Raw genomic sequence first — 25,430 nt, 5'->3', positions numbered from 1 at the left:
TTTATACTTGTTGAGTAAATAAAATTATAAAAATTTATAGTTATTGAGTGATTATTCACTATAGATACTATTTTATAAGTAAGAATACTAGTACTCAACCTAAGTGATTGAATAGAGAAATGAGCCTTATAGATATAGATAATGACATATGGTATAAATTTTAGATATATTATGTTTGAGTTTTTTTTTTTCTTTTATCAAATGTAATCGTTAATGGATAATTTATTATTATTATTATTATTTAAAAAAATTAATATATCTTAATTTTAAGATTATCTAGTCCTTTGTTTTTTCATGAATTATTTGACTCATCATTTCATACGACATAGACAGACAAAAATTATTATCTTCTAAATGTCAGGTTGTTTTGGTTTTGCAGCCTAGAACTTAATAAAAGAAAATTAAGGAGGACTAAGATGCATAATAGTTCTACTATATAAATATTAAGGAGGTTTATAGGGTCTATTACATGGTAAATGGCAGATTATGAATAAATATTAAGGAACTTAATGCATGGCCAATCGCCATCTAAATTTGATCCGGTTTTAGTTTCACAGACCAGAACTTAATATAAATATTAAGGAGGTCTAAGATGTATAACGGTGCGTTCTAGAGACTCTATTATAGACAGTATATTTATAGGGCGTTATTTATAAAGAAGAGCACCAGAAAAATAAAATTAAGGATCTAAGAGACGAGGGTTTTAAGCTCCAAGACCTCTTGCGAAGGTACTCGGTGCCGAAACCCTAATACCCGGTTGTCGCCGTCGACGGTCTCATTCCTCAGGAAGAGGAGGAAGGCCCGTCTCTCATCGTAGCCATGCACGCCCCAGTCCTCGTTCTCAGTAAGTCCCTCTCTCTCTCTCCCCTAGGAGGTCGTTCGTACGAATCTTGGGTGACGGGTGATCTCCATCTCGGTTGTGAGATTTGGTCCTTTGGATCACCGTAATATGTAAGATCGGTTGGGGTCGTTTCTTGCTTTCTGTTTGTTTTCAAGGCGAAAGTTCGGTTCTTGATCGAGGTTTCGTTACCTGTTCTTTCTGGGACGAAGTTTTTGAGGGTTCTGATGAACCCTAGTTCAAGATCGATGATTTGGAAGCCGCGGATCTTCTGCTTGGTTGTATGCCCTCTTTTACGGGGGATCTTGCACTTAATGTTACTAAAGATAACGACTGCTCCTAATTCTTCTTGGTTGTGTGATTTGGTCCTTTGGCGTCTCACATTATGTAGGATCGGCTGGGTCAATTTTACCTTTTATTTGTCTTTTTTATTTAGTTTTGAAAATAAAAGTTGTGTTCTTGATCATGGTCAGATTTCCTTTCTGGTTGAAGATTCTCATTTACCAAGTCACATTTAGGGTCTTAGCAAACCACTGATCAAGATTCATGATTTGGCAATTGCTGATCTTTTGATTGACTGCATGACTTCTTTTGCTAGGAACCTTTGTGGTTAAAATAATATGAAAGGAAGAGAAGAACCAGGATGGTTTTGTCATTCTTGTGAAATGGCAAAACTATTATTTTGAATGTACTGTGTATTGAATCGAGTAGTCCTATGATTTTATCATTAGGATCATCTAACAATTTGTGCTAATTCTTTTGAGCAGAAGATTCTTTAAAACGGGAATCTGGAAGCAAGGTTCATCATGCTAACATCCAAGCCTCCAAGGTGAGTATGTGTTAATGCTTTAAGTATTTGTGCGAGACAGGCTGTTGCATGTCCCAAATTTGGCTTGGAATTGTCTAGAACCTGCCACATTTGACTTGGCATTGTTGAGGGAGGAATCTTTTTATTGGTTTTCATTGGGCAATACTAGGAGAAGTGTGAAAAGTGTTGTTGTTGAAACAGTGTTGGGTAATTAATTTGGGCATGAATCTCACAGTGATTTATTAGTATGACTTTGCTTGAACAAATTGGATCAACTGGGCACCTGAGCACTTCTGGATGCTACCATATTCTGATAAGGTTCCTGACATCAAGATTGATTTATCTTTATCAGATTCCTTTATAGCTTTGTTAGTAAATAAACCCTTTCCCAAAAGCTAACTTTAATGCTTACTTTAGTTATAGAGTGAGTAATTTTTGAAAGAAAAGTTCATATCTACCTTTATAGCATGACCTGTCTTATGTATCTTGTGAACTGAGTACTCAATCTTTACAGAAATCATGTCTGTGCTGTTCATAGTAGTTAAAAAATGGTTGGGAGAGGAATTTCCTTGTTCAAATTTTATACAGCAGAATCTATAGGTCTTTGTTCCAACATTATATTGTTGTTATACCTGTTTTGTTGATTCTCAATATGTAACGTAAAAGATGCTGCATAAAGAGTTTAAAACCATTCTCCCCATAGCGTGTAATAGATTCCTCCATATTCTGTGACATAAGTTCCTTGTGTGGCAAATTTGCTTTTAAAAGTTAAATTTTGTGAACCATATGGTAATATATTGGTCATTTAAAAGTTATGTATTTAATGGCTTTAGCATTCCCTAGCGTATAACATTTTTAGGAGTTGGGACTATTTGTAACTAAGAATCAATGGAGTACTAGAAATAAAGGGAATTTTATAATTAAATTCTGGTTAAGACAAGGACAAATGTGTTTTCTCATGGCAACATTTGTTGTTGCAGTTGAAAAAAAGTTCTATAATAATCTACTATTTTTTTTGCGTCATGTCCTCTTAAACCTTGTCAGTGCTATGATCATAGTCTATTAGTTAGAGACTCAAAATGTGTCATACCTTAATTTTTAGATGCAGTGTGGGATATGCGGTTATAATAAATATAATGAGTTCTATTTGCAACAGTAATTGGTCATTAGATACTTTTTGTGAAAAAAAATGTGTACTGGTTCAGGAAGGATAAGAGTTTAAACCAAATCCTTTTAAAAATATAAGATATTTCAAAAAATTAGTTGGCATGTAGATGTAGTTTGTGAATATAACCAAGAAATTGTGCAACCAAGAATACATAATGCTAATTCGAGTTTGGTGCAATTTGATCAATTGAGACTTGAGATTATCATGTGGTAAGAGTTTAAACCAAATGTTTCACAGCCTTGTTTGTTATTTTAAAAATATAGGGTATTATATCTTCGAAAAATTAATTGTCATGTAGATATATTTTGTGAATGTGAACAACAAATGTGCACAACCAAGATTGGATAAATTGATTCGAGCTTGGTGCAATTTTGATCTAGTGAGACTTAATATTATTGTATAACGAATCAAAATATGATTCAGGCCATTCATGTTGATGGTTGTTTTATTACCAAGAATTGAAGATGTTGATCAACTCTTGTTTGTCCACTAGCTGATGACTATATAAGAAAGGAGTTTGTATCATAACCATAGACCTGGTGATGTAGATTAGAGTAGGGAGAAAGCAAGAGAGCAAGATAGCAAGAGAGGAGAGTAAGAGACTAAAAGAGTAGAGAAGATTTTTCATTCAAATCTATAGTGATTCATTCATTGATAAGTTCTACTATTTATAGGGGTTTAAGAGCCTTGGTATAATTAATGAAGGCAATAATTCTCAAAAATAATTTCATAGGAAACTTGTATGCCTTTTAGAATCCCAAAATGTGGCTTGTAGGATAATTAAATAGTAAAGAGGTGCACTTAATACAAGAGGGCACTAAATACAAAAGTAGAGTCTTTAGGTTAACACCTAGAAAGACACAAAAGACTTTACAATTTTCCACACAACTCCTAGAGTTTCTAGGCCAAATAATTGATGAGTTTTTGTTTATTTTTTGTCTAGAATAAACTCTTCGAAAATTCTTTATAAGTCTAGATGGTTCTCCATCATTCTACCCTGGTGGAAAATAACTCGACCTTAGGCCCTGGAGAATGATTTGAAAGGTACTAGTCCAATAAGTCTGGTGTAGTGTCATGAAGTTCCTCTAAAGTAATCCAGGTGGTATTGGAAGTTGGATGACCACGCCACTTGTTAAAAAAGTGTTGAGTGATGTTAGTAGTAGACGTAACAAGGCGATCATCAAGAATTACCTCTACATCATCCATGTTGTAGGAGAGTTGGTGCTTTGGGAGGATTGTCACATGTAGGAATACCGGTAGATAGAGAAAGAGGCTCAAAAGTACCATGATATGAAGTTAAATCCTCCACATTGAAAATTGGACTAATATTTAAGTTAGAAGGCAAATCAAGCATATATGCATTAGATCATAGTTTTTGGATAATGGGGAAAGGACTAATGGCTCAAGCATGCAACTCTTGAATGAGTTTTTGGGGAATCTCTCAGGGAAAATGCGAGCCAAGATATAATCATCAACTTGAAACTCTTGACTCCTATGATGTGCATTAGAAGCAAGTTTGTAATTTTCATTATTTAAGGTAATTTTATCTCGAATCTCAGTATGCAAATCATGGATATGTTGGGCGAAAGAATGGGCTGGTTCCGAGGCATGATAGTCAAATGGAAGGGTGGTAAGGTCAATGGTTGTGTGAGGGGTATAACTGAGGACAATGTCAAATGGGATTTTTCCAATGGAGCGGTTAACAATGACATACTGTGTGGTTGTTTGATGAACTTAATAAGAATATCTGGAAATTTCATCATTTTCACCTCTTTCTGTACACTTGAACTTGCATGAATGTGGTTGGCAATTATTGCCCTTAATGGATTCCAGTAATAATTGGAATAGTCGGGAATAAAGTAGTTGATACCTCATTGTTGTTGAAATTGGCTTTACTTTCTTTTCCTTCCAAATTTGGACTTCTTGTGTTTTTCATTATATTTTGTACGCAGGCTGTGGCTGACATAATTCGAACTACTTTGGGTCCTCGATCTATGCTTAAGATGCTGCTTGATGCTGCTGGAGGTCTGTTTTCAGACTTTTTTTTTATTTGGCATTGTTAACATCTTAAGCTATTCTTTTGTTGATCTCTGCATCTATTGTTGTGATAATGACACTGTAAACTTCTTAAGTTATTTTTTGATTGATCTTTATATTTATTATTGTGATGATGACCTTTTAATCTTCAATTATGCTTTAGACTTTTGGTCTTATAAAATCATTGATCCTTTCTTGCGTTCTATTGTGTACATCTACCCTCGAAGAAGAGATATTTTGCTTATGTACAGGGCCTCTTAGAATCTATAGTAAGGAGGGTAAATTTGTTAACCCATAAAATAATGTCTAAAGTTTAGAATGATTGTGAATGTATTAAAAAAAGGTGCAGTATTATGTGTAGTAAATAGTGAACTTGTTGACCTAGAATTGCAGAAATTGAAGGATTTAGACAATTTATGTGACGATGTTTCTAAACGAATTTGAAATTCTGACATCATCACTATTATTTAATTCAAGCAATGTTCTCTGGGCTTTCAAAGTATAAAAGTATCATAAAGGCTATGGAACATGCTTCTTAAGCTGTGCGGTGTTGAATCATATCCTAATGTAAATGCATTCCTTTTATCTGACTAATGGAGCTCAAATTTCTTTTAAACTTTATACAATTGCTTTTACTTGATCTCTTGAAATAAAAAATAAGTATTATCATTTTGGAATCATCTTCCACCAAGTCGAATCCTATGATGTCTATTTCATTTGTCTAATTGTTTTGAAAATGAATTTAGTCATTGTATTTGGCACATTTTAGCAGCTTAAGATTAGCTAAGATATTGTCAACATTCATAAGCTTGTAGAATTGTTAAAAAAAAATCATTAGATAAGATATCAATTAGTTAGTTGTTGTTGTTTCAGTTGTAAAATTAAAGCCCAAATTCCATATTGATCATATCAGACCATTTCATGACCCCTCTGCTTATAGAATTAATGGGATGCATGCTGATCAAGGAAGTTTGCACTGTTATGTATCTTTGTACTGCTCAGTGTCACAGATCTGCAGCCAAACTGGATCATGGCCCAATGGCACCAACAGTAGCATATAATGTATCTATTTTAAATTCATACCCCTGCCAGTTGACTTGTATTCAAGTATGATTGATTCATTCTCATTGAATATGGCGTTCTTTCAAGGTTATTTCCATCAGAATAACTAGCTGAGAACAGACCAGATATCAAATTCTGTAATAGAACCTTAAGAACTGAGTTTTTTTGGCTGTAAATTAGCTAAAATTGTTGGCATTTTGAGATGTACACCATATTGAACTATTCTGGAGCAAATTTTGGAAAGTTTTTAGGTCACCAAGCATAACAAAAATGGTAAAGAACTTGCACAAGTTGCTCCTGTTCTGATTGCTTTGTTTGCAGAAGCTGTTGATATTTATGATTATGATCTTTCCAATTTTATTGGTTATTGTTGTGGAATCTTGACTGCTTTAGCCTTTATGGTGGTGGTTTGGGCTTGTTGAAGAGCACCAAAGCAAGATCAAAGGGGCTTGCAAGTTTGCTAAAATATCCTTTCATCTGATGTAAATATGATGTGTTTAAGGCTGAGTAACTTCTAGTAAGAAGTGGTTGTGTGCAGAATTTTGTCATTTCTAGTGGCTTAAGAAAGGTGATTACTGGGGGTGATGGAAGTGGGTAATGGTAAATAGGTGTAGATCTGTCAGTCTAAGAGAAGGGGATGATTGAATTAGGACAAATATATGACAAAAATGAAAAAGACAACAATAAAGTTAAATCTGTTGCCATTTAAATGTGATAATTTGATGGCATCTGATGCAAACATTTTTTTTGTTCAACTGATACAAACAATATCAGCTTTTGGCATCTCTGACATGCCACTGATACAAACAATGATGAAGAATTGTACTAGGCCATGACCTACCTATATGTTTTAGTTTTTTCTTCCTGCTCTAGTATTAATTTTCCAGGCTAATTCTGTCCTTCTTGGTGGTTCTGCTTCAAGTGGTTCATCACTTTTTAACATTCAGCATCATGATATACTTTTTAACATAACTCTCCTCACTATTTTCTGTTCAAACTATTGTTGCCAGGGATTGTGGTTACTAATGACGGAAATGCTATACTACGTGAGCTTGATCTTGCTCACCCAGCTGCCAAGGTTTGTCCATGCTAGTTGATTTTAGTTGTGTCAAGTTACTTGTATATGCTCTCTTATTTTGAGTCGATTGCTGTTGTTTTTAATATCATGAATTTTAGATCAGTATTGTTTTACAACATGGATTGTTTTGTTCTATTTCATTTTACTTGAGAACTCTCGCAGCAGGCTTCATAACCGTACTAAACGCAATACTGTGCTTTTTTTTCCTGACTTGACAGTCAATGATTGAACTAAGCCGCACACAGGATGAGGAAGTTGGAGATGGCACAACATCTGTTATTGTACTAGGTGCATTCTGTTATTTTGTTTTTGAATCTCCTTGTGAATTTATGTGTGTATGTTGGATCTGCCTCATCATATAGCTAACTACACAATACATAGTCAAATTGAATCAAAAGCAATGTACCTGATTGGAAACATTATCTTTGAATCATCCACCATGTCTTTATTAATGTTAGCAAGGTGTGCTTATGCTTTTTTTGTTCATTTTGGTTTCCTTGTATGTTGCCTGAGCTAGTATCTAAACACAAACTTTTTATTTTTGGAAATGATGATATTTTGCATGAAATTTCTTAAAGCTGGTGAGATGCTCCATGTTGCTGCTACTTTCATTGACAAGAACTACCATCCTACTGTCATATGTCGAGGTAATCTTGAAATAATCAGGAGGCACCTATTTCAATTTGCACCATATATGTATATACATGTGTATCCGTGCTGTTTGGTTCATCGTCTCTAAGATTGTCTAATCTTTTCTTCAGCATATAATAAAGCTCTCGAAGATTCTATTGCCGTTCTGGACAAGATTGCAATGCCTATTGATGTCACTGACCGTAAGTTCTTCAATTTTTGATTCAGTTATTCAGTGTTGCACAGCAAATTTTTTGGTGGTCACGACCAATGGTTCAGTGTTACACACCCTTCTTTTTTGCTATCTTTCTTCTTAATTCTTGTGGATCTCCCTTCACTTTTGTCGTGTGAAATATCTTTTCGAAATGTGTTTGAATAATTTTCATTTGGATTCGTCTTCATAGGTGCCACGATGCTGGGCCTTGTCAAAAGTTGTATAGGCACAAAATTTACTGGACAATTTGGGGACCTAATTGCTGTGAGTATTTCCTTGTGATAACTTAGTTTTCAGTTCTAATGATATGCTTTATTTATTAGCTAAACATGAGAAGGCTATATTCCAAAGTTGATTATGATGCTTGGTGAAAGTTGTCTTATATCACCCAACAACTGAAATTCTAACTTTTTATCTTGTCATTTTCAGGATCTTGCCATTGATGCTACAACCACAGTTGGTGTGGACCTTGGCCAAGGTCTACGTGAGGTTGATATTAAAAAATATATAAAAGTTGAGAAGGTTCCTGGAGGGCAGCTGGAAGATTCCAAGGTTCTTAAGGGAGTTATGATTAATAAGGATGTTGTTGCACCTGGAAAAATGAGGAGAAAGATATTGAACCCACGCATTATTCTCCTTGATTGCCCCCTTGAGTATAAGAAAGGAGAAAACCAAACTAATGCCGAGTTGGTCAAGGAAGAAGACTGGTACGAAGTTGATTTATATTTGACTTGCTATTTTTTACTAAACAATATATTTCATATCCTGAATGTGATGATTGATGTCAGGTCAAGCCTACTCATTCTTAAGTAATAAAAAATACTTGGACCTTTTGTATTCTGAAAATTGGAATTTATGGATAACTTGTAATTCTTATAAGGTTGATGTTGAGATAAGTAATGACTATGTAGCAAAATTACTGTCTTTTATGTACAATTGCAGGTAGTCAGCATGGTTAATGTCACAACACTTATTATATTTACAGCCTAATTCAACTCTTCTTAAGGTAGTTGGTGTTATTTTTGGGCTGATCATGGGCGCTCAGTTTTATATAGTATTATCCCTAATGGAAGTTCAACTTTTTCATCAAAGACACAGTAGAGCTTGTGTGAAACATGTTATTCATCAATATCAAGTATTCCATTAACATGTATGTCCATCTCCAGGGAAGTTCTGCTAAAGATGGAGGAGGAGTATATACAGAATCTGTGCATGCAGATACTGAAGTTTAAACCTGACTTGGTCATTACAGAAAAGGGGCTCAGTGATCTTGCATGTCATTACCTCAGCAAGGCCGGAGTCAGTGCCATCCGGAGATTGAGAAAGACTGACAATAACAGGATTGCAAAGGCTTGTGGCGCTGTTGTTGTCAACAGGCCGGAGGAGTTACAAGAATCTGATATTGGAACCGGAGCAGGGCTATTTGAAATCAAGAAGTTCGGTGATGAGTTTTTTGCATTTATTGTTGATTGCAAAGATCCAAAAGCCTGTACTGTCCTTTTGAGAGGTGCCAGCAAGGATCTTTTGAATGAGGTTGAGAGGAACTTGCAGGTACATTTTCATGTTCTCATGTTTGTACATGTTTATTTAAATCATGGGTGTCATGCAATAACTAAGTCTGGATCCACAGGATGCTATGTCAGTGGCCCGAAACATCTTGAAAAATCCAAAGCTTCTGCCTGGTGGTGGTGCAACCGAGTTAACAGTATCGGCTGCACTAAAACAGAAGAGTTCATCAATTGAAGGGATAGAAAAGGTGATAACTAGATTACTTACCCGTATAGTATGCTCTTATTCATTAAGTAGAATTGCAGAAGCAATGATGTTATACGCTAGGCACGTGACAACTAAATTGATCTTCTGTTTGGTTGTGTAATCAGTGGCCCTATGAAGCTGCTGCTGTAGCTTTTGAGGCGATCCCACGAACCTTGGCTCAGAATTGCGGGGTGAACGTCATTCGAACAATGACTGCCCTCCAGGGAAAGGTGAAGTATAACCTTCTTGCCACTGTGATCTTATTTGGAGTTCCTTTGTCTGGAAATTTGGACCTTGAATCTGATCTATTTCAGTCAGGTCGATCATTACTGATTAGACCCCTTTGTAAGGCTTGATATATGGCTGCCTATGGACATGTGACTTGCTGAACCATGAGATTGATTTACTTGACTAGGCTTGATGGTTATTGTGACCATACTACAAGATGACATCATTTGCCTGTTTTGTGTTGCAGCATGCTAATGCCGGAAATGAATGGGTCGGCATTGATGGAAATACTGGTGACATTGTTGATATGAAAGAGCGGAAGGTATGGGTTGGGTGCCAACCTCCCTCCATTCCCGTTCTCGTCTTTCTGCTCCTAATTGGTGTTTCATTTCAGATATGGGACTCCTACAATGTAAAGGCCCAAACTTTTAAGACGGCCATCGAGGCTGCTTGCATGCTTTTGAGGATTGATGACATTGTGAGTGGGATCAAGAAGAAGCAGGCTCCTGGGGCTGGCCCAACTCCATCTAAGCCTAAGATAGAGGAGGAAGGAGATGCAGACAACGAGCAGATCCTACCGGATTAGAAAGCCCAGAGGATGTGTGGTTTTATGTCACTTGCAGGATTGTTTTGAACCCATGGGTACTTGAGTTCGTTCCCAGGTGGTTGATGATGTTTTCTGTGCCTCGAGGGGCATCCCTTCATGCTGTATTTGTTTGAGAAATTTTGTTTAAACCTGGGAAGTTGGGTGTTACCTTTTGTTATGGCTAACCCTTTATTTATGCACTGTAACAGCAGGTAAAAAATTGTTTTAGATCGAGTGGGATCTTTTTGTTTTTGTTTTTGTTTTCCTTCAGAATGCTGTCAACTTTGTGCATGGCTGAAACAGAAAAACCAAAGAAATAGGGATTGTGGAAATATGTTGCTGACATGCATCTGTTTTCCCTGCAATTTGCATTGTGATCTTTGTGTATGGGAGCCTTGAGTTCAGGGTGCCTCTGCCGTAACGAGGGTAGATATTAGTGTAGCAGGCTTTGATCAGTGATGTTGTAACGAGGAATGAATGCCACACATCAATTACCGTTAATACAAAGAATCAGATAAAACACGTCGAATGATATCAATATTTTTGAAAGTAAATTTGGATCCTTTGGTTATTTAATCCTCTGAATCCCTCTGGATGACCAACAAACTATGAATATGCGTTGGTAAAAACTTCAATTTTGTTTTACGATTTGTCAAAGCATCCAAAGAGTCTCCATTAATCCATTAATCTACTTCAAATTGCAAGTTGATGAGTCTCCTATGGGGAACATGTATGAGATAGATGTAAGAGATGGCTTGAATCACCAAAGGTCCACAGGAAGCCTACTTCTCGGAAGGCTATACCTACCTTGGAGATTGACACAACTGGAATAATAGACTTACCCCATCATCATGTCTGTTGAAGAATAATAAAATTACTTCATTATTTATGTAAAGTGTCACCATTTTCTCCTTGTTCTAACCCTCAATTTTTTGTGTCTCAAAAGTCTGCAAGCTCGTCTATCAGCCGTCACCTTTCGAATTTTTAGGAAACGAAGTCTAAGTTTATCCTCATATTTTAAGGCTAAAAGATCTACTCAAAACTCTATTAATCAGAACAAAGATCAATAAGGCATTAATAACAAGCTTCATTGGTGCAGACATCATAATTATTGCTATGGTAAAAAAAAAAGAATAAAATGATAAAAATATAGGAGTTAAAAAAAACACAAATAGAAAATATGGTTCAGATCCCTACATCTTAAATCTTAAATAAGCATATGTTATATTCCTTTAATTAGTATGGAAACAATACATGGAGATGACTAAGCCTATAGATCCCATTATGATATAATTAAGGTGCAACACTTATATTGCTTAATATTATTATTTTCATATGATTTGATAAGCCAAGATTTGGTTGGTCATTGGTGCGGTCTGTAGGCCGATGATGGGTGTACCCTCGTAGGTTTTCTCTTTCGGAGCTCGAGCTCTATAAGGATGATTCGACAGATTTATAAGTCATTGGTTTTCATTTTCTTCAACCAATATGAGACTAAATGTCCTTATCAGTGCTCCCTCCCGTACTGGAGCCAAGGACTTAGGGCCCTCCTTCTAGCACCAATATGATAAGTCACATTTTATCGTCATTAGTGTTATGGACTCATGAGGAATTATCCGTTTTGGACGGTGGGTATACTCGCACGGTTTTATCATTTTGGAGCTTGTGAACTTTAAAAGATGCCTTTGAGGGTAAGGGTGACTCGACAGACTTATGAGCCCTTGGTTCTCATACTCCTTAATCAATATGAGATTAAATGTCTTTATCAATTTGCTTCTTCTTTGATTCATTATTCATCTATTGAAATATATATGACTTAAGTGTTATGAACTTTTTGAATTCTATTCTCTATTAGTTATTTATACTCGCTAACAATTATTCTCACAAATCAAGATGCTACTAAGCTGAAAATAAATTGCAAATAGGAAAATAGTAAGGTCCAGGGTCAGAATGGTCTAAAGATGGAAAATGACAGAAAATACACAGTCAGTCAATTGCCATCTAATATATAATCGTCACATGATGTCCAGAGTGGAGAGAGAAGATGGAGGATACTTTTCACCTGTTAGCCTACGTGGAGGGTCAAAGGTAAGCAATTATGAATTGTCCTCCCTTGTCGCTCCCATAGATAAGAGGTTAAGAGGAAGCAATTGGGGATGGTTAGAGATTATCTCCCCGTAGAATACCCTATAAAATATTATGTCATTTAGGACCAAATACAAAAGGCTGTACACCTCGGGTTATTAACTTGGGCGTTAAAGGTGTTAGAAAATCTAGGGCAGGATCATATGCATAGTTGAAGAACATAAAACAAATATCAAAATTTTCTACAAAAAAAGAAGGTTTCATCATTATGCGAAGATTAGTGCACAAAAATCGTAAAACCGAAAACTGTGCGTATATAAAAAATATGTTACTTAGGGAGATCGTATATCCCTGAAATTCTATAGATCTATAGGAGAGGATGAAGGAGGTCAACTATCCTCCTCTCTAGCGATGATCCATATGGAAAGGACTATGAACACGCTCCTTAAATCGTTGTATAATCCTCATTTTCACGTATACCACGCGATCAAGAAGGGGCTGACCCTTCTTGTGTTCACACACTCCAAACAAGGACTGTTGGCTAAGGAGGAGAGGGAGAGAGGAGTATCAGAAGTGGCAGCTAAACGGGTCTAGCCTATGGCCCTTTGGTTCTTTCATATTTATAGATGCTCCATTGTCAACTTAACCCTAATGGATCATACAATATTAGGTAATGGATCTCTATCCAACTACCCAAACTTCTTGGATTAGTGGATCTCTATCCAATAATCTCTCATTGGCTTTTATTAGATCTTATCCACAAGATCCAATAATTCAGGGGTTTATTGGATATCCAATAAGATATGAGCTCTAGTGGATATTTCATATCCGAACCTTTGCTCGTTGCAACACCTACTATATATATGTGACCTTTTAAGCCCATATCAAGTTGGCTATAAGTCATATTTGTCAGAACTCCTTCTAGCTCAGTGAATTATTATCTCCATAATGATTCACTCGACTCATCGATTACGGACGTATTAGGCCACTACACCGTAGTCCCCAAACGATATAGGGGAATCTAATCTATGAGACCTATTTATCCTCAGTTACTATGTATCTATAGTCCCTCATCTATCTAATATCCTAAATACCATATACCGAGAATGGTGCTATCAGGCCCATACGAAATCTACTCGAATCTCGCTCTAATCGGATTCTCTCGGAAAACTTTTTCTCTCTCAATTTGAATGACCCTGGCCAGGGATTTGCTTGAGCAAGAATATATAGAATATTCCTCTTATGACACCGAGAGTAGATGATCCTCTATCGACACTCAATAGCCCTCATAAATTTGACTGCCATTCTTGATGACATGTTATACTAGATTTGGAACTTCTAAGCTTGTAAGTCCAATATCAAATAGTAGAGTATTCATACAGGATATCTTTGATGTCTCAGGTCTAAGGACCAGAGACACCACTAGGACGATAGAATCACTGTTTGACAATGAGGTATCATTAAACATCAAGCATTCTGTGAGTAGATCAATCAGTAAACTTATTCTCCAATGAGCACATGCATTGTATCCCTAATGTCCTCACATGAGCAGTTATGAGACCAACCGCCTCTATTATATAGACGAGTATATAACACACCACTCTATCCGGTTATCTCGATATCCCATCGAGTAACCTATGATCGAGATTATTTAGAGTCTATGTTTAAAGGTGAATTGGTCTCATTATCGTGATTTCATCACAATCCATCACTCATGTGATAAGCAAAAAGAGTGCGTATTATGTCACACATTCCATCACTCATGTAATTAGCTTATAGGACATTTATGACTAACAATCTTCTACTTGATCTAAAGCTAATCACCTATGTATCTGATCTCTATCATACCCTTATGTCGCTTAAAGATAATAATGAGATAACGACTTCGTTAGTGGATCTGTGATGTTATCTTCAGATGAAACTCTTTTCATTATTACATCTCCATAGGCCATGATTTCTATGATTAGGTAGAACCTCTTTAGAACGTACTTAGACTTCTGATGAGATTTGAGTTCTTTTGCTTGAGCAATCGCCCTATTGTTGTCACAATATAAGGGAATCAACTTCTCGCTACCCGACACAACTCCTTGATATGTGATAAACTTATTCATCCAAACTCCCTTCTTTGCTGTTTCTGTTGTAGTAATGTACTTCGCCTCTGTGATCGAGTTAGCGGTAGTATCTTACTTAGAAATCTTCCAGCATACTGCTCCTCCATTCAGGGTAAACACATACCCTTAGTTAGACTTGCTATCATCAACATCGGACTGGAAACTCGAGTCTGTGTAGTTTTCAATCCGTATAGCCCTTAGCCCTAAGGCTAATTCTTCCATATATTAGTAAAAGATCCTTAGTCTTTCTCAAGCACTTAAGGATACACTTTATTGCCTTTCAATATTCCAAACTTGGATCCGCCTGATATCTACTCGTAACACATAGAGCTTGCGCTATATCAAGTCTGGTACATAGTATAACATATATGATAGATCCTATTGCTGAGGCATAGGATATCTTATCCATGTCTATCCTTTCTTTAAGAGTCTTTGGGGATATACTCTTAGAAAGTGATATCTCATGTCTGATTGGTATGGTAGGATCATAAAGACACTAAGAGATGGAGGGGGGGGGTAGGGGGAGGTGGCGAATTAGTGCTTTCAAAAAGTTGAACCGATTTCAAAAATTTATTTGATTAAACCCGTATCAAAAATATGTTTAACTTGGAATGCAAGTAAAAGTAGTGAGCAAATAAATCAGAAAGCAATAAGAATGAAAAGCATAAACGAAATGCATAATTGATTTATAGTGGTTCGATCATCGTGACCTATGTTCACTCTTGATTCCTCCTCCATCGAAGCTACCGGCTTTCATAAGTTTTTTATGCTCTTTTCTTACTATCTCAAGCAAGAATGAGTGGGGTATTTATAGGCCCCAAATGACTTAAAAAAATAGAGCAAAAAAGTCTCATCCCGAGTTTTCCAAGCTAGTAACTCAATGACTCTTTCTTTAATTCCACTAAATAGAGAGTTGGTTAGTTTTCCATGAAGGCAAGGCTCGTAAGTTGCATATGACTTATAGTCGAATAGATCTATGTATCTATCCTTTAACAATTTTTGAATCTTTCCCTCATGAATGTGACTTAGTTTATAATGCCATAGGTGTGCACTATTCACCTCATCTCGTTTCCTCTTGGACACACTTACATTCATGATGTACGAAATAGTGTCTAGTATAAATAAACTATTATGTAATATTCCTCTAGTAATGATCTTATCATCTAATATTATTTAACAAATAATATTCTTAAAAATTAATTTATATCTATAACTATCAAACATGAAATGGAAATAATATTTTTGATAATAGAAGAAACAAAGTAACATGCATCCAATGCAAAAATAGCTCCACCAAGTAGATATAGGGTGACCTCGCCAATAGTCACTGTAGTAACTTTTGCTCCATTGCCTATCTTGAGGTCCTTCTTACCTCTTGCCAATCTCCTAAGTCTTGCCAGAACTTGCAATGAATTATAGATGTGATAAGCACTCCCAGTATCCAATACCCATGCATTATTATAAGAATCTGATAAATGAAGATTGATAATGAATGTACCTGAAGCTTCTATAAGCTTCTGTTTTACCTTCTCTGTAAGGTTCTCTTTGTAGTTTCTCTTTCAATGCCCATCATTGTCGTAGTGGAAGCACTGATCTTTGTCCTTTATTGGGTCATTCTTAGCAATCTTTGCTTTATCCGATTTGCCCTTGCCCTTGTTAGGATCGGAGCGGCACTAAGAGGGGGGGGGTGAATTAGTGCAGCGGATTAAAACTTCGATTTTAACAAAATCTTTCGTACGTTAAGAACGAAACTTGAGAAATTTAACTTGAAGGCGTATTCTTGAAGTTGCGCAGCAAGAGTAATAAGGAACTAAAGCAGTAAGAAGATTTGCAGTAATGTAAATGACAATAATAAAGAGCAAACCAGAGATTACGCCGATTTTTAGAATGGTTCGGTCAAATGACCTACTCCACTTGCGAGGCCCCTCTTCGATGAGCCTCCCACCTTCCACTAGCAAGTCTCTTGAAATGGAAGGGTAAACACCCCTCTTACAACCTTTTACAAGCAGCTCAACCTCTTACAAATTTTCAATAAGAAAGAAGGAGGAGAACTCTCTAGCAAATTGAAAACAAGACTTGCTAAGACTTTCTAAGACTTTTCTCTCAATCAAAATGCTTCTCAAAAGTTGTAACCTCAGCTGAGATTTGAGGGGTATTTATAGGCCTCAAGAGGATTCAAATTTTGGGCTCCAAAATTTGAATTCTCTTAGGGTTCCCGGTGCTGGCGGTTCCACCGCCCAGCCAGGCGGTGCCACCGCCCAGCGCTCGGGTGCTGGACGGTGCAACCGCCCAGCCAAGGAGGTGTCACCGCCCAGCACTCGGGTGTTGGGCGGTGCCACCGCCTACAGTGTTTTCAGCCCGACTACAGTATTTTCAGCCACTAGTTGGGCTTCAATCTTGGCTCTCTAGTTCGTTGGTTTAGCTTAATTTTTAGCCTAAACCAACTCTGACTTTGGGCCCAGTTGGCCCCTAACCAGGATATAGGATTATCTCTTAATCCTAATCCTAATTACAAGTGGACTACATAACCAAAACACATCCTAAGCAAATTTTCAACCGCGAACGTCGAGTCTTGTTCTGGCGAGCTTTCCGACGAACTTTCTGCCGACGGGCTTCTAGCAAGCTCCCGAACTTGTGATGACTTTAATGAGTAGCCGAGCCTTCTCGGTGATCTCCGTGAACCTTCGACGATCTCTTCGGCGAACTTTCGAAAATTTCGACAGGTTCCCGATTTCTTCTCGGTTGGTTCTGGCAGCATCTCCGACGATTCTTCGGACTCTTAAACGTCCATCGAACTTGACTCCGGTAATCTCGCTTTGTGCTTTCTGGTTATCGTAGTTAATCCTGCATACTTAACTCAATAATATGGATTAGATCAAATAACCCATCAATTGATTTTATCATCAAAATCCGAGATTCAACAATCTCCCCCTTTTTGATGACGACAATCAATTGATGACGGAGTTAAACGTAACTCCCCCTATCTATATGCCATATTATGAGAAGATAAAACACATGAATTTCATCATTGAATTCAAGTATAAACCGATAAGCTCTAACCGTAGAACTTATCGTTATTCTCATTAAGCATAATGTAAATGCGAAACTTTGATGAAAATCTTTTTTAAGTCGAAAGATAAGAGACAAATTTTACTATGACAAGAGATAAAGATTTTCAACTTGAATTGCATGATTATACATTTTAGACATGCATTCAATATGATCAATCAATCTTACGATATTTTCAAGGATTTTGCAAGGCATATAAGATAATCATCGATCGATCACTTTTCTCAAGGATTTTGCAATTCATATTTTGTCATGCTATTAAGAATGATATAAGTCATCACTTTTCTCCCCCTTTGTCATCAACAAAAAGGAAAATGAGACTTGAAGCACATATTTTGTCATACAACGATTTTATCATTGAAAATTAAGTATGCAAAAATATTTACGCAGAGTTCATTTTAGAGGAAAATTCAGCATGCATTCATATTATCTAATCTCTTCTTTCTATGAATAACAGAAATTGTAGATGTATAAGAGAGAGATTGGGATAAAAAAAAATTCAAGTAGTAATTTCACGAAGTCAAGATCATAATTCGAATACAAACTCATTCAAATCGTCAAATTCATGAAAATCTCAACATTACTTTTTAATCATCACATAAGGCATTTAAAGAATTTTTGAAACATAGGAGAATGATTAATTTAAGCATACAATGTTTCAATCAAATTCAAGTCATGAATGCCAATACTTTCATATTTGTAAGTATCAATTCATGAATGCCAAAAGATATTATTTGTGATTCCAATTTTGCAAGATCAAGATTATGATTTAGATAAAAATTATTTAAATCAAATCGCTAACTTGAAATTCATAATCAAGTCATCAAAGTCGATTTCGAGATTTCACAACATGTCATATGGAATTTGAAGGAGAATGAGAGATGGAAAGAAGATGAAAAACTTTACGGAAAATCCAATCAAACAAGTTTATTGTTTAGGGACAATTTAACATACCTAATTCCCTTCTAATGAATTCAAATTGGTCTTCATTCAAGGCTTTTGTGAATATATCTGCTAATTGATGCTTTGTGTCAATGAATTCTAGAACAACATTATTGTTAAGGACATGATCGCGTATGAAATGATGCCTAACGTCGATGTGCTTAGTTCTAGAATGCTGAATTGGATTTTTAGTAAGACATATGGCACTAGTATTATCACATTTTATGGGAATATTTTTAAAGTGAATTCCATAGTCTTCTAATGTATTTTTCATCCAAATGACTTGTGCACAACATGCACTTGCAGCAATGTATTCGGCTTCCGCCGTAGATAGTGCAACTGAATTTTGTTTCTTAGAAGTCCAAGAAACAAGTGCATGTCCTAAAAATTGGCATGTTCCGGATGTACTTTTTCTATCTATCCTGCATCCGCCAAAATCGGCATCTGCATAAGCTATTAGATCGAATTTTTCAGATTTTGGATACCACAATCCTAAATTTGAAGTTCCTTTAAGATACCTAAATATTCTTTTAACACTCTTAAGATGAGATAATTTAGGATTAGATTGAAACCTAGCGCAAAGTCCTACACTAAACATAATATCCGGTCTAGTCGCAGTGAGGTAGAGTAGACTACCTATCATTCCCCTATATGTTTTTTGATCGAAACTTTCACCATTTTCATCCATATCTAACTTAGTCGCAGTACTCATAGGGGTGTTTATTGCTTTTGAATTATCCATGTTAAATCGTTTTAACAATTCTAATGTATATTTGGATTGGTTAAGAAATATACCATCACTAAGTTGTTTGATTTGTAATCCCAAAAAGAAAGTTAATTCACCCATTAAACTCATTTCAAATTCAAGACTCATATATTTGGCAAATGATTCACATAGTGATTCATCCGAAGAGCCAAACACAATATCGTCAACATAAATTTGCACAATAAGAAAATTATTTTCAAAATGTTTAATAAACAATGTAGTATCAACCTTGCCTTTGGTAAAATTATTTAAAATAAGAAAGGAACTAAGCCTTTCATACCAAGCTCTAGGAGCTTGTTTTAAGCCATAGAGAGCTTTAGTCAATTTGAATACATGATTAGGAAGAAGAGAATTTTCAAATCCAGGAGGTTGTTCGACAAATACTTCTTCGGAAATAAAGCCATTCAAGAAAGCACTTTTAACATCCATTTGAAATAGTTTAAAATTATTACTACTAGCATAGGCAAGGAGCATCTTTATGGCTTCTAATCGAGCCACGGGAGCGAAGGTTTCTTCGTAATCGATACCTTCTTCTTGGTTGAAACCTTTGGCCACTAATCTAGCCTTGTTTCTAACCACGATACCATTTTCGTCTTGCTTGTTTCTAAAGACCCACTTAGTACCTATGACTAAGTGGTCACTTGGTCTAGGAATAAGCTTCCATACCTCATTCCTCTCAAATTGGTTCAATTCTTCTTGCATTGCAATGATCCAAAAATCATCTTTTAAGGCTTCGTCAATGCATTTAGATTCAATTTGAGAAAGGAAAGCGGCGTTAGCACAGAAATTTTTGAAAGAAGAACGAGTTTGAACCCCTTTTGATGTATCTTCTATAATTTACTCTTTTGGATGAGCATCTACATACTTCCATTCTTTTGGTAAAGAAATTTCGGAAGAAGATGCATTCAAATGGCTATTTTGAGGAGAGGGTTCATTTAAATTCAAATTATCAAAACCAAGATCATCATCAAAATCATTTTTCTTTAAATCGGAAATTTCATTAAAAACTACATGAATAGACTCTTCAATTACTAAAGTTCTTTTATTAAAAACCTGAAAAGCTTTAGAAACGGAAGAGTAACCAAGAAAGATGCCTTCATCGGATTTAGCATCAAATTTTCCTAAAGCATCCCTTTCATTTAAAATAAAGCATTTACAACCAAAAACTTTAAAATAGGAGATGTTTGGTTTTTTGTTATTCCATAATTCATAGGGAGTTTTGGATAAGGATGGTCTTATTAGAACTCTATTCATGATGTAGCAAGCCGTATTTACGGCTTCGGCCCAAAAGTACTTAGGTAAACTATGTTCATTCAACATAGTTCTTGCCATTTCTTGTAGGTTTCTATTTTTCCTTTCAACTACTCCATTTTGTTGAGGATTTCTTGGAGTTGAGAAGTTGTGATTGTACCCATTACTTTCGCAAAAATTTTGAAAGTCACGATTTTGGAATTCACCACCGTGATCACTCCGAATTGATGAAATCATGAAGCCTTTTTCGTTTTGAGTGAGTTTACAAAATTTAGAGAAACACTTGAAGCAATCACTTTTGTGAGCTAAGAAATAGGTCCAAGTGTATCTAGAGTAGTCATCCACAATCACAAAAGCATATTTGCTTCCACCTAGACTTGTTGTATCAATTGGTCCAAATAAGTCCAAATGGATCAATTGTAATGGTCTAGTAGTGCTAATTTGATTTTTTGGTTTGAAGCTTGTTTTTATTTGTTTGCCTAGTTGACATGCATCGCATACTTTATCCTTAATAAACTTTATATTTGGAATTCCTCGTACTAATTCTTGAGATGAGATCTTAGATATTGTTTTCATGCTTGCATGGCCTAATCTCCTATGCCAAAGCCAAGCATCATCATTTACGGCGGAGAAGCACATTTCATTACTTAGTTCATCAAGATTGATGGTATAGACATTATTTTGTTTTAAAGCAATCATAGTCATGTTATGATTTGGTTTTTCAATAATGCACATATTTGATTCAAATCTAACGATGTAACCTTTATCGCATAGTTGACTAATACTCAAGAGATTATGTTTCAATCCATCAACTAGTAAGACATCATCAATGGAAAAATTAAATTTGTTACCAATAGTTCCCTTGCCAATGATTTTGCCCTTGTTGTTGTCTCCGAAGGTAACGTACCCTTCTTCTTTGCTAGTGAGCATAGAGAAATGAGATGGATCTCCAGTCATATGTCTTGAGCATCCACTATCGAGATACCATCTCTTGCTCCTAGCTTGTGGGTTTGTCTACAAAAGAGGATGATTTTTAGGTATCCATTTGATTTTGGGTGCCTCAAAAATTGACCTACTAACTTTGTTATTTATGATTGAATTCTTTATAGTTCCTTTAGGAACCCATATTAATTTTTGTGAACTAATTTTCCTAAATGGGCATTTGTAGGCAATATGTCCGGATTTGCAACAAAAGTTGCATTTCATATAAGAGGAAACATGTAATATAGGTCCTTTTATGAAAGTGGTAGGATTTTGATGTAATCCTTTTACAAATTCAATTCCATTTCTATTTGCGATGTGACCCTTGTGTGCAAGGATCATATCTAATCCTTTGCTACCAACCTTAAACTTGTTTAAGGTTTCCTTAAGAAGCAAATTTTCATTTTTTATTGCTTCTAAGTGCTCACACTTAGAGCATGGAGGAGTTTGAAGACTATCAAACTTATCTTGTAGCAAAGCATGCTCTTTCTTTAAGATACTTAACTTCTTGCTAACAGTTCTACATTCATCAAATAATTCATGAAAAGCGATAGATAGTTCTTCAAAAGATAAGTCTTCATTAAATAAATCACATACCTCTTCTCCTAACGCCATTAGCGCGTAATGAGCAACTTGTTCGGTGTTGGACTCCTCTTCTTCGGATGCGCTTGAATCATCCCACGTTGCCTTGAATGCCTTCTTCTTTGATGTTCTTTTTTTGGCTTGAGGACAATCGTTCTTATAGTGTCCCGGTTTTTTGCATTCATAGCAAATCACTTGGTCCTTCTTTTGTTCAAATTTATTTTTTGTATTATTTTTAAATCTGTTCTTTCTTAAATATTTTTTAAACTTTTGAGTCAAAAGTGCAATGTCATTGTCACTGTCCTCATCACTTGATGTTCCTTTCAAGTGGTCTTCTTGTGATTTGAGTGCCATATCCTTCCTGTTCTTTGGAAGGGGGTTCTCGAGTTCGTCATGAGCTTGACATGTCATTTCGTAGGTCATTAGAGACCCAATGAGTTCTTCAAGAGGGAATGCTTTAAGGTCTTTGGCCTCTTGAATGACCGTAACTTTTGGATCCCAACTTTTAGGGAGGGATCTTAAGATTTTAGTTACTAGTTCAAAGTTAGTAAAATCTTTACCAAGAGCTTTGAGTCCATTGATGACATCCGTAAACCGGGTGTACATGTCTCCGATGGACTCACTTGGTTTCATTCGGAAAAGTTCGTAAGAGTGCACAAGGATGTTGATTTTGGACTCTTTCACTCGGCTAGTGCCTTCATGAGTGACCTCAAGAGTTCTCTAAATATCAAAAGCCGATTCACACATTGAAACACGATTAAATTCGTTTTTGTCTAGTGTACAAAACAAGGCATTCATAGCCTTTGCATTTAAAGCAAAAACCTTCTTCTCCGATTCATCCCATTCGCTCATCGGAAGAGAAGATTTTTGAAATCCATTCTTGACAATAGACCAAAGCTCAAAGTCCATAGAAATGAGGAAGATTCTCATGCGAGTCTTCCAATATGTGTAATCCGACCCATTAAACAAAGGTGGTCGTGCAATAGAATGGCCCTCTTGCATGCCGGAGTAAGCCATCTCTCTTGGGTATTAAACCAAATATGAGAGATAACCTTGCTCTGATACCACTTGTTAGGATCGGAGCGGCACTAAGAGGGGGGGGGGGGGTGAATTAGTGCAGCGGATTAAAACTTCGATTTTAACAAAATCTTTCGTACGTTAAGAACGAAATTTGAGAAATTTAACTTGAAGGCGTATTCTTGAAGTTGCGCAGCAAGAGTAATAAGGAACTAAAGCAGTAAGAAGATTTGCAGTAATGTAAATGACAATAATAAAGAGCAAACCAGAGATTACGCCGATTTTTAGAGTGGTTCGGTCAAATGACCTACTCCACTTGCGAGGCCCCTCTTCGATGAGCCTCCCACCTTCCACTAGCAAGTCTCTTGAAATGGAAGGGTAAACACCCCTCTTACAACTTTTTACAAGCAGCTCAACCTCTTACAAATTTTCAATAAGAAAGAAGGAGGAGAACTCTCTAGCAAATTGAAAACAAGACTTGCTAAGACTTTCTAAGACTTTTCTCTCAATCAAAATGCTTCTCAAAAGTTGTAACCTCAGCTGAGATTTGAGGGGTATTTATAGGCCTCAAGAGGATTCAAATTTTGGGCTCCAAAATTTGAATTCTCTTAGGGTTCCCGGTGCTGGCGGTTCCACCGCCCAGCCAGGCGGTGCCACTGCCCAGCGCTCGGGTGCTGGACGGTGCAACTGCCCAGCCAAGGAGGTGTCACCGCCCAACTAGGCGGTGCCACCGCCTACAGTGTTTTCAGCCCGACTATAGTGTTTTCAGCCACTAGTTGGGCTTCAATCTTGGCTCTCTAGTTCGCTGGTTTAGCTTAATTTTTAGCCTAAACCAACTCTGACTTTGGGCCCAGTTGGCCCCTAACTAGGATATAGGATTATCTCTTAATCCTAATCCTAATTACAAGTGGACTACATAACCAAAACACATCCTAAGCAAATTTTCAACCGTGAACGTCGAGTCTTGTTCTAGCGAGCTTTCCGACGAACTTTCTGCCGACGGGCTTCTAGCAAGCTCCCGAACTTGTGATGACTTTAATGAGTAGCCGAGCCTTCTCGGTGATCTCCGTGAACCTCCGACGATCTCTTCGGCGAACTTTCGAAAATTTCGACAGGTTCCCGATTTCTTCTCGGTTGGTTCTGGCAGCATCTCCGACGATTCTTCAGACTCTTAAACGTCCATCGAACTTGACTCCGGTAATCTCTCTTTGTGATTTCTGGTTATCGTAGTTAATCCTGCATACTTAACTCAATAATATGGATTAGATCAAATAACCCATCAATTGATTTTATCATCAAAATCCGAGATTCAACAGCCCTTGCTCTTCTTAAGCGACTTTTTTGCTTTCATTTTCTTTCTAGTCTCACCATCATAGAGAATTGACTTCTCTTTCTTGATGGTACTCTTAGCCTCCCTCAACATTGAGGAACTCAAGGAGAGTCACCTTAAGTTTGTTCATGTTAAAATTCATAATTAATTAAGAAAAGGAATCTGGTAGAGACTAAAACATAAGATCCACACATAAGTTATCTTATAGGAACATTCCTAAACTCATGAGCTTCTCTATTCACTCAATCATTTTGAGGATATGGTTCTGAACCGGTGTTGCCTCAATCATCCTAGCACGGAAGAGACTCTTGGATATCTCATATCGTTGAGTTCTTCCCTATTTCTCAAACAATTTATGGAGATGTAAGAGAATAGATCTGACATCCATCTTTTCATATTGCCTTTATAACTCAGGAGCCATGGAGCCCAACATGTAATACTGAGTATGAGTGGAGTCATCTATGTACTTCATGTAACGAGTGATCTTATCCCCACTTGCCTCTTCCTTGGGCATAGGCATCACTATATCAAAGACATATGTAAGTTTCCCCACTATGAGAGAATGATTCTCAGGTTGTAGAGCCAATCCGTGTAATTTGGACCAGTGAGACAGTTGATATTAAGTATGTCATATAAGACATTTGAAAGCGATATTTTTTGAAAATAAAGATGCAGCAAAATAAATAATATGCAGATTTTATAGAAAAATAGACAATTAAGATGTAGACTTCTATCTTAATCTACTCATATTATTTTCTTATGAATCACACAACTCCCTATGGTATGTGAATCAAAGACCCATGATGGATCTCTAGTGGAGATAGGGATCCAATCAGCATCTTAGTGTAACCTTAAGAGACTCAACCAATCACATAAGCCCCAAAAGGTAGAC

The 25,430-nt window shown here is 36.4% G+C and overlaps 1 protein-coding gene across 1 annotated transcript; it reads left to right on the top strand.

Annotated features, from left to right (window-relative positions):
- The first annotated feature begins 669 nt into the window (after window positions 1-669).
- LOC135615350 (T-complex protein 1 subunit gamma) lies at window positions 670-10,656 on the top strand. The gene is made up of 14 exons (XM_065113700.1): window positions 670-844; window positions 1,606-1,667; window positions 4,767-4,839; window positions 6,924-6,991; window positions 7,210-7,279; window positions 7,570-7,638; window positions 7,753-7,824; window positions 8,026-8,099; window positions 8,265-8,542; window positions 9,002-9,386; window positions 9,466-9,591; window positions 9,716-9,820; window positions 10,066-10,140; window positions 10,213-10,656. Exons 1-14 carry the CDS (start codon window positions 820-822, stop codon window positions 10,402-10,404), a joined length of 1,674 nt encoding a protein of 557 aa, XP_064969772.1. The 5' UTR covers window positions 670-819; the 3' UTR covers window positions 10,405-10,656.
- Window positions 10,657-25,430: the final 14,774 nt, after the last annotated feature.

Source organism: Musa acuminata, chromosome BXJ2-6 (genome assembly GCF_036884655.1).
Source record: "Musa acuminata AAA Group cultivar baxijiao chromosome BXJ2-6, Cavendish_Baxijiao_AAA, whole genome shotgun sequence".
Lineage (NCBI taxonomy): Eukaryota > Viridiplantae > Streptophyta > Magnoliopsida > Zingiberales > Musaceae > Musa > Musa acuminata.
This window is presented reverse-complemented; position numbering and strand designations above follow the sequence as displayed.